The following is a 10,652-nucleotide window of genomic DNA, read 5'->3' as shown; positions in this document are numbered from 1 at the left end:
AACAATTGGGCGTTGCTGAAGGGCTTTTCCCCCCCATTCAACTTAATCCATTCCTCCGAGAAAATTGAAGCTGGAGATGAGGCAATTTATGGTTCTGTGGATATTTTGCTGACATGAGGATTAATTTAATTAATCAGTAATGAGCAGAGAGGTTTTTAGGGGGTTAGTAGGGTATCAGGCACAGATGCAGAGAATGAGCTGTAACAGTATTGCATAACAAAAAAAAAACCTGGGCCAGCATCCTTGAGGTTTAGTGACAGGCCTTGCTATACTTAGAGCTGTGGTCTAATCTCTTTGGTGTTTGTAGACAATAAGAGTTTGAGGAAAATGACTGCTATAGAAAGAAACAAATGGAAAGAATATAGAGAATAGGCTCCAGGCACAGAGTCAAGGAGAGAAAAAGACTGTGACTGATGGCATGTTGGGACTTTAAAGTAAATATATTGCAATATGTATATTGCTCATCAATATCAGCAAATGCTTTCAGTGGGTGACAGGTCTGGACTGAAGGCTGGTCAGTTTAGCATCCACAGTGGAGACATGCTTTTCCAAATTCAGAATATGGTTTGGCAGTTTCTTACCGAAATAAACAAAGTATTCCCTGAAAAAGACATTGTCTGGATCGCAGCACACAGCATATTCAGCTCAAAACCTGAGTACAGTTTTGTGCATTAGTGGTGCTTACGTAGATGTGCAAGATAAACATGTCATATGTACTAATATGACCAAACCCTCTGGCCCCAGTTCACATTTTGTTCCTTTTCTTTGCATGGTGGAGATTTAACTTGTATTTAGTGGAGGCACAGCTGACTGTGTTCACTGAAAATGGTTTTCAGAGGTATTCCTGAGCCTTAGCAGGGATTGCAGCTTGTCTGTTTTACATGTAGTGCTGCCTGAGGGCCTGGAGATCACAGCCATTCAATGCTGGTTTTTTTCTTCCCTTTGTGCTTGTGTACAGACATTTCTGGGGACTCTCTACATTTTTTTTAATGATATTATGTGTTGAAGATGATGAAATTATGCAAATTCTTTGACATTTACAGTGTGAAACATCATTCTTTAAAAATGTGTTCACTGCCATCACTTTCCCAGCTTTACGTCCAAAAAAACTCCTCTTCACTGGGTTCCTCTCTTTTTGGATCCATGTTACTAACCTGCCAAGTAACCCAATTTGTCATGGGATGTAATTCTGTATATCCTTTGTTTGTTGTTGCTTTTGGTTAGCGTTACACAACTTCCGACTTCAGTCTTGTGTTGCAGCTATCCAAACGTTTTTTGGAAACATGTTGCAGCATTCTTTAAAAATACAAATGTTTTTTTGCATTATGTCTTTCTCTTAACTAATATCGTATTGGACTATATTGTTTTGTGAATCTTTGCGTACCAACTTATTTTGTGACAAATCAGGATTTTTATGGATTAAATGGAGAATAATGGAAATAATTGTCAGGTTAAGACAGTTTCCATTAGATTCTTGTAGGTTTTTAGCTTAGTTTAACCCTACATTTCTCAATCCAGCTTATTCACCTTTGTATTCTAAGGGTGCACATCTACAAACAAGGCATTTTCATAGATGAGAAGCCCTTCTTAGAGCCTTTCTTTCACAATAAGTGTTATTTAGAAGAAAACAGAAAGTACAGCAGACACAACTGTTAGCCAACAGGAGATTTTAAAGCTTTCTTCCTGCTGGCTAACTTGATTTATCTGAACTGAGCTGCAGAGGAGTGAAATCCGAGTATGAAACAACGGCGCGCATCCTTAAATTAACATCACAGTACTGCTGATATTACACACATACTTTCAAAATAACAAAATGATGTTTCCGCTTTTATTGTCAGGATACTTGTTTCATGTAAAATATTTCAATACAATACAGTACAATGCATGTTCCATCTGTCATCCTCCATGCGAACGGTTGGTTTTGTCATCATGTTGTAAGGCTTACCCACAGCATACAGCGGCCGAGTGCTCAAATTCAGGCGAGCTGCTATGCCAATCTCACCATGAAAACAAAACCACGAAAACAGATTAAATTATAAACTACTAAAATATTTTTTAAATTTTTTTTGTCCTCTCTGAAAAGCCCTCAACGCCACAGCTGCAGGGGGCTCCTCCCAGTTTGTTTCACAGCAGCTCAGTTCAGTCCTCAGCTGAGGCCCTCTCAGGACCATAAACGCAAAATGAACAGACAGACGGACTGGGAATCTGTCGATGCTGGCAGTCACTTAGCAGCTTTCAGTCTCATCCAGACTTTGAGGGGAAGAGGGGAGCTGGCTGGGGTTGGGCGTAGGTGGAGGAGACAGGTGAAGCAGAGGAGGGGAGGAGACGACACAACAGATTAACATGTGTCCTCCAAACCAAGCCATCTCCTTTTGACATAACCGATTATGTCCAAGCAACGGATGCAGGTTGGATTCGTTCGTATATGCTTTCTTTTCATCCTCCCACATTGTGTTTCACCTATTGAGCTTTGCTCTATGCTGTGTTTTCTAATACTGGGGTTGTGCTGTGTTATCTGTAACAAGTGAAGCCTGTTGATCTGGCCTAACGTACTGTAGAGAAGGTGCCCTTTGTGGGGGGGAGGGGTTGGCGCTGGGAAGGTTTGTTGCCTTGGACATCCCCACATTCCTCAGTACATTCGTTCAGGTGGGCGTGGTGAGGGCCGTGTGTGTACATGTGTCTAGAAATGTATGCGTGTGTGCGTCAGAGGGGTGATTCAGTAGCGGTGGGTCTGATGGGAGTACTGGGGTGGCTGTTGGGAGGTAGAGGAGTATCCCATGCTGCTTTGGGGCAGTGACGTGCTTGGTCCAGGGTTCTGGTAGGCAGCATGTGGATTGGAGCGCTGCAGGGTCAAAGAAAACATCGAAACATTCAATCCTGTTTAGTTTTCTCTTACATGTTTATGATGCTCAGCAAGCAATCTGCACTCATGAAGTAGTAACATGTCGGTCTGAATCTGCAGTAACAGCGTTTTGGCCACATGGGGGCAGTAAAAAAAAAAGAAAGAAAAAAGCTGCAAGTAAGAAAACTGAAACAACAGTCACAAAGATGCTACAACGTTATCAAAGCTCTGATGTGCTCAAAACCGGATCATCCAACATCTCCAGCCACTACACTCAGCTTTTCTTATTTACTACGCAAAAATGTGTGTCAATTTTCATGTGTACACCACAAAGAGCCAAGCAAAACTGGCCCTCACAGCTGAAATGGCCTGTGAATGATCTAAGCTGACTTTGTCTCCATTAAAGTTTCATTTGAAAAATACCTGGTTAGGGCATAAAGTAACAAATGTCTAGGCTGCCTTTCAGGCGATTTATTTTGGGCATATCCTCCCTTGAGGACACCCCGAGGAAGACTCAGGGTACGCTGGAGACGTTCGATCTCCAAGCCGGCTTGGGAATACCCATGTGCCCACCAACGGCGGCTTGTGGACCTGCCCCTGCTGCAAGGGTCTGGACTCTCTGGAATAAATGGATGGATGGAGGTGCATTGTGACCTGGAGGAACAATGATGGCAGGTGTATAAGACAGACAGATTTACCTGGTAGTCTGAGGTCATAATGAGGCCACCTGAGGTAGTGGTGGGTGGGACAACTCGCACTTTCTTCAGAGGCGGGCCCTGGGCGTGACTGTTGTCGGGGTTACCTGTGTGCCCCGCCCCATTTGTGTGGTTGTTTCCCTGTTGCTGCTGCTGGTTCTTCTAAAAAGCCCCGAAAGAAATGACAGACTGTTGAACATGTGTATACTGTATTTTCTGTGTAGATTGCTGGCAGTGAAACAAGCAGTTGCTCAACTCGACTCTACATTTACTACGTTACTTCTATTTCCCTTTATTTTCCTATAAAAACACTCATGAAACAAGCGTGTTCAATGACTAGAAAGACAGCAGAAGGCACACTGATGTTTTACTTTGTCAGCCTTGTCCTCTGGCTCCTCCTCTGTCAGGAACTCTCTCTTGGGGTAAGGAATCTGACAACCTGCAAACACACTGGAGAAAAAAAAAAGGCAGAGAAGCGTGTCATCTTCAAACGTTTATTCCCATGACTCAGATCTAATTAGCCAAGAGACCTGTTGAAAAGGTCCCTCGGTCATGTGAGTCGAGCTAGAAAGTAGCACAAGATACTGTAGATAAACTGTTATATGTACTAATATGAAATATAAAGCTGTGCATTTGCCATAACTTACTCAGAGGTGGGTAGGGGTTCCTCTAAAAAGTAAGGGTCCTGCATTGCCTGCTCTGACGTGATTCTACGGATGGGGTCCATGGTCAATAGCTTTTGCAGCTGTAACGTATTGCACATTGATTTAGCCTCTAACAAGAAGCCATAACGCAACTATTAGTTCAGCAATCGAACCATGCAAGCACTCCGTTAACTCACCAAGTGGAATGCTTTACTGTCTGGTTTAACTTTATGTTTTTCCATGTACTTTATAAGGCTGCAGTTTGTGTATCTGTGAAAGCAGAGGAGCAGATTATATCACCATGATGCCCTCATTAAAGAGGATACGCATAATTATTAAAAAAGTTAAATAAGAATTTAGCATAGACACAAAAATTTATTTTTATCAGTAGACATACTTTAGTTTGATTAAATGATAAAAAACTAGGACAAAGGGGACTCACGTGTTCCTTCTAAAGTCTTTCATCAGTGTGGAGTGTTCTGGCATCTTTTTGATGTCCTCCCAGTCTTTATCTGTCAAGTGAGGGGAAGACAAGATTACAACATGCAGCACCCTCAGTCCCTTCAAGAGAAGATTATTTGGGTTGTGGTGTCTGGAACAGAACATTTCTCATGACTGTCCCACAGCAACTCACAGATTCCAAAGGAGCAGACTCAGTCTTCCTTAAGACTAACAGGTTTAGATATTTTTCTATAGAACTGAGTTAACCCCGTTTTTTTAAAGTTTTCCCATCAGTTTGCTTTGAGCTTTTTAGTAAAAGCCAGCATCAATTTTAAACCATCAGGCCAGTGTATTATGCAACAAAAGATGCTGGCAGAGGGGAAAAGGAAGATCAGGAGGAGCTTAAATCAACTGGAAAATATTGGTCCAAATGTAGTCCTGCAAAAGTATCTATGCTTGTGACTTGGCTTCCTGTATGGAGTCTGTGGACTGAGCTTCGGGGCCCGCAGACCACATTACTGAATTCAGAAACAAAACAAGTCAAGATCGAGGAAATATTCGGCCTCAGCCTAGAACAGAAAATGATAACCCTTTCACAGCATTTCTCTACAGCAGCTGAAGTAATGGAAGCTTAAAAACAACATTAATGCAATCATTTTTTTCTGAATACATTCCACAGAGTCTCATGGAGTCTTACCAGCAGGGAAGCCCATGACATTAAAGATGCGGTCCAGTTGGTCGTGGTGGTAGGGGTTGCTGGTCTTGATGTCCTCCTGGCGACAGTGGAAAATGGGCTCAGACGTCAGCAGCTCCGCAAAAATGCAGCCAATCGCCCAGATGTCTGAGAGAAAAGCACAGCGCATGTTAATTACGCTGTCGCTCGAATCACTAATACTGGCTGCACACGTGCACACGGAGAGTAGCACCAAGTCTCACCGATGGCTTTGGTGTAGTGCCGAGCCCCCAGCAGCAGTTCAGGTGCTCTGTACCAGAAAGTGACCACCACAGGGTCGAGATCGGCTAAAGGCTTCAGTGGTGAATTGAAGAGACGAGCAAACCCCATGTCAGCTGCACAACAGACGGGATTGTCAATGGAGCGCAATGAAACCTAAACTGTGCTCGATGACAAACAGAAAAAACGAGGGATGGTACATACCAATCTTTACTCTACCCCTCTCAGGCCCTTCTCCCATCACTAAAATGTTAGCTGGTTTCTGATGGAAACAAACAGAAAGACAAAACCCTGATTAAAAAAAAAAAAACTATCCACATGTGTGACAACAGCTCAGCAAGGAGCCAAGCTTTGGTTGGCTCAGTTGCAAAACTTCAGTACTGCACGTTGAGTGCAATCAAAACTATTTGTTGCCACCTAGTGGACAAATAACTCAACTACACCCTACAAAGTAAAACGCTTTAAATGACAAATCTTTCTATAAAATAAACCTTGCACCAAACAATTAAAAAACAGAAAAACACAATTAAAAGACAGAAAGATAACTTGAAATTGTATCATCGATAGTAAATAAACAGCTGCATGCCAATCCTGTTTTACTTATTTAAACTAAACTCCAAATGCAAAGGGTTTGGGGCGCTTTGTAAAATGGAAACAAAGAATAGAATGATTTGCAACTCTCATAAACCAACTTTTTTTTTTTTTATATAGTCGAATGTAGAAAACATAATGGATGCTAAAACATTTAACTACTCATTAAAACCAAAGTGCCTATCTTAAGTTTGATGTTGACGTGCTGGGGCAACAAAAGGCTGAAAAAGTAAGTGGTACTAAGAAAAAACTGTTTGACGAACATGTTGCATCCAATCAGGTCAACTGGCAGAATTTCATTTTATTCACAACAGAACAACATGGTCTATCGCAAATATTATATTAGTCTATAAGATTTTCAAATCATTGCATTTATTATTCTTTATTACATTGTAAATAATGTCCCCAACCCTTTTTGGAATTGTGTGTAAAGTAACTTTTAAAGCTTCTAAAAACGGCCAGTTTAGATGAAACACACGATCACTGACAAAGCTTCACATGGTCTCCATAAATCCCCCCCCCCCCGGCTCTACCTAAACAGCCTCCAACCCCAATCCTCTTACAAGGTCTCTGTGTAGGACCCAGTTGGCGTGGAGGTAATGGATGCCATCCAGAATCTGGTACAACAAAGACTTGACCATTCCCCTCGGCAGCTGAAGTGGCTTCTTGTTGGCTTTGGACGCTCGGTGAAACTTGATAATGTGCTACGGGAAGACAGGGGTGAAAAAAATAAATAAATGTTGGGCTTGTACATTCAGGCTGAAATGCATCCTATTCTACACACCCATTTTAACAACGTAAGATTGCAACGATCAAGACGGATAAGGCTGATGTTTGCAGCATGCGTTTCCACTTCGTTGGAAGAGGAATGCGCGTTTAGCGGCTCTGTGGTGGAAAATGACGTTTAGCTCAGCTCTGATAGTCTGCCAGTTGTAACTGCCGACTGTAATATGGATGAGACCTGACCACCAAATATGAAGTACTTCTTGTTGTACGCATGGGTTTTAATGAGACTTGGCACCATTTTGAGATTACTTCCTCGGGTGTGACAGAACGTTCGTATAATTCTGCCATTTTAAAAGTGCAAAAAAAAAAAAAAAAAAAAAAAAAAAAAAGGACATATTTACACACGAGTGGAAAAAATATTATTTAACCGAAAAATTTAAAACTAAATGTACTGTCTGCAAATTAACCAGCGTGTGTTTTTGTTGAAAAAGAAGCATTTCTGTTCAAAAGTGGCATTTAGAAGACAAAAATCACCACAGGCTTGATATGTTGTGCTCCAGTGTGTGTGTGTGTGTGTGTGTGTGTGTGCATTTTACCCAGAGGTCATGTTCTGCGTAGTCAAACAGCAGCCATACTTTACGGTCAGCATGTGACAGGAACACCTTCTGCAGTGAGATGACATTGGGGTGCTTCAGCTCCCGCAGTAGCTGCAACATACGAACTCGCTCAGAGGAACCACCACACAATGTCAAGGCAAATATCATGAGCAACAATCACATAATGAGGGAGGCGATCCGCCCTAGTTATTTTATGGGACTCCTCATACTTATAGTAGTTTTTAACAACCCTGGTTACTGCAAGTACGACACACCAGGAGTGGACCCATACAGGCCAGGGCAGTACAACACAAAGGTCCAAACAACAAATGTTTATTTTCTTTTTTACTTCTGTGACTGTATTTCACATCTGCTGCATACTCAACAAAAGAAAACCCAAATTACATAAAGCACTTAGGAATGGTATGACAGGGTTCATCACAGACCAAACAAAAGGCACAGGAGTAAGCAAAGCAGCCCTTACTGCAATCTCTCTGCAGGCTGACATAGAGATGCCAGTGCCTTCAATCTGCTTGAGGGCGTAGTCCTTGTCATCCTTCCTACAAACACAGAGAGAGGCAGAGGTACATCAACACCAGACTAGACTGGAGCCCCCAAGAGAGCAGTCTGCACAGAAACAGAAATAAAGGGGGAGGTTGGGGGGGGGGGCTAGGCAGCTGGTACAGGGACCCTGAGAAGAGACTGAGTTGCATTACCTCCAGATTTGTGTAATCAAGCTCACCTCTGAGGCTCAAAACAATAGAAGGAGAGAGGAAACAGGCCCTGTGTGGCAGCTGGTGAGGGACAAACAGAGCATTGGGACTGGCTCTCACTTGAATGAGTTGGTTACAACCCCTCCCTCTCCCTGGCCTAAATCATCTCATAAACCCATGCTTTGTGCCCTCCTCGGGCCTCAGCCAAATGCCGCAGCGCAACTTAGCTCACGGAGTCTCGTAAACACAAGTAACGGCAACATCTTTAAACACTCTCTGGCTTTTTCGTGTTGATCCCTGCAGCCACTATCACTCAGGATGGGATAATGGGCCTCATATGGGCTTAGTTGCTCCAAAGCTATGATTGTTACAGGGAGCGCATTAGAAACAGCAGGAGAGTTTCTGAGGAGAAGGTGGGGTGGCGCCCTGACGTCCTAAGGGTTTACCAAACTAAAACCATGAGCCAAAAATGTCTAGTGTTAGGGCAAATCTGTCTCAAACTCTTTTTAATGCCCCTTTTCCATCATTACTAAAAAGACCAAGACACATGAGTGAAAAAAATGAGCAAATGAACAATCAAATAAGTAAATAATATTGTATGAAGACAAAAAAGCCTAATTAGGGAAACTTAAAACTTATACATTGTTTTCTCTAAAACAGATTTTGAGCTAATTTCTTAATGCATTGATATTTTCTACCTAATTTTGGTTGATGTGCCGATGGTTTGATTTATAGATGTGTCCACGTACTTTTATCAGAAATACAGAAAAACGTATCTCCCAAGCTTTTGGAAATAACCTATTATTCCATCTATCTTCAAGATGTCACATGTGGACATACAATTCCAACTTTTCAAATGTACACATTCATCAGACGAACAAGAAAACACCTTAATCTTACACTGTAGGGTTACACGGCATGAGAACTTTACAGTCTCAATGATGAAATGACAACAAAAAAATGACAAATACTCCGACACAAATTGGAACTGAAAGAATTTTCTGGTTGAAACTTTACTTCTACAGCCACGCTTACGTGTAAAACGCACACTTGTGTTACATTTTCAGATAAATGCCGTAAGATTCTGTCTTCAAACACTGCAACGACGCAATTCCTGAGACAAATTTACTAAAACAGCCATAACCACGGCAAATCAGACCTAATCTGCCTGTCAGTTGTCATTTGGCACTGACATTAAAAGCTAGAATTGGGGAGTAATTATGAGGTGCAGATAACATCATGCTTATCAAAAACAGCCTCATGTTGTTTTTAGCACAAACAAAAATGTTACACATTTACACAAATGACCTTATTGAAGTGCTTGCAGGGAGATTAACCACTGCATCCTAAAAACTACAACCTGACACCACCACACACTTGCACCTGCCAAGTGCTACGTGCACAAGATCACCTAGAAAGAACTTCAACTGCGATAAACCAAAAAAAAAAAAAAAAACGAGTGTCCACAGTTCAACAACACGGCATAAAACGGGCGCGTAAGACATGTTCAGGCAACATCAGCATCCCACCGAAAAGAAAGGAAAGCCACAATCGCAATGGTAAACAATGTAAGTCATGCTACAGGAAGCTTAATCAGCATCCCAAACGTGCAGACAATCTCAACACACTGCTCTATGCGGTGCATTTGTCGAAGTAGATCTGCAGCTAGCGCCTCCTCTGTCAGCTGCCTTGAAAGGGAGTAAAATGAGAGAAGTCATTTAAATTTATCTGAGAGAGGGAGGGGGCCTGGCGCAGGGTTCACAGGCTGAAGGCCTTGCTGGTCATCAACTCACCCATCTTTTCTCTTCGCCTTGTACACATGACCGTAGGTGCCTCTTCCCACTTTGCATCCTTCGTACTCGAACAGATCCTCGACACGCTCTCTTTCACCGGTCAGCTTCACTTTAAAGTCATAGTCCATTTTTTAACCTTGGTTTGGGCTAAACGTACGCGCTCCTTCCTTTTTTGAAGCGTCGCTTGGGAGGCAACTGGGCTCCTCCAACGAGCTCGGTTTGATATTTCAGCTAGTTGCCTTCCCCAGCGTGGCTCTTTTTTTCCTTTAACCCAGCTTCCACATCGAGCTTTTGTGTCAAACCTAATGTCCCGGAGGAATATGCGCGGTGCTCTGAGACCGTGCAGGTAGAAACGAGCCCGGATATATATCCCTTTTTCTTGTTGCTGCGTTTCTCTCAGCCGGTATCTGCTCCAAAGAGACGCACTTCAGTCGGTAACGACGCCGTATTCACGCACGGCATTGTCGTAAAACGTCGTGAAGAGAGCCCCGCAGCAGAGAAAGAGGACATGAAAACGGGCAGACTACTACCGCCTGGAAATTCATACTCAGTTTGAGCTGTGGTATAAATTCGATCAGTTATAGCAGTTTTGAGTTGTGAAAAAGAGATATCTTATTTTGCCTTATTGCTGTATTTTTTAGTGACCCAATATAGACACA

At 42.5% G+C, this 10,652-nt stretch overlaps 1 protein-coding gene across 1 annotated transcript; it reads right to left on the bottom strand.

The window, feature by feature from the left end:
- Window positions 1–1,814: 1,814 nt before the first annotated feature.
- cdk8 (cyclin dependent kinase 8) lies at window positions 1,815–10,427 on the bottom strand. The gene is made up of 13 exons (XM_072378543.1): window positions 9,994–10,427; window positions 7,972–8,047; window positions 7,488–7,598; window positions 6,729–6,869; window positions 5,779–5,836; window positions 5,559–5,690; window positions 5,320–5,463; window positions 4,624–4,693; window positions 4,379–4,451; window positions 4,185–4,282; window positions 3,909–3,987; window positions 3,541–3,699; window positions 1,815–2,842 (listed from the first exon to the last, which is right to left on the bottom strand). Exons 1-13 carry the CDS (start codon window positions 10,119–10,121, stop codon window positions 2,717–2,719), a joined length of 1,395 nt encoding a protein of 464 aa, XP_072234644.1. The 5' UTR covers window positions 10,122–10,427; the 3' UTR covers window positions 1,815–2,716.
- Between the last annotated feature and the right edge of the window lie 225 nt (window positions 10,428–10,652).

Source organism: Leuresthes tenuis, unplaced genomic scaffold (assembly GCF_036924035.1).
Source record: "Leuresthes tenuis unplaced genomic scaffold, fLeuTen1.0.hap1 SCAF_24, whole genome shotgun sequence".
In the NCBI taxonomy this organism is placed as follows: domain Eukaryota; kingdom Metazoa; phylum Chordata; class Actinopteri; order Atheriniformes; family Atherinopsidae; genus Leuresthes; species Leuresthes tenuis.
The sequence above is the reverse complement of the archived record's forward strand: the minus strand, read 5'-3'. Positions and strand labels throughout refer to the sequence as shown.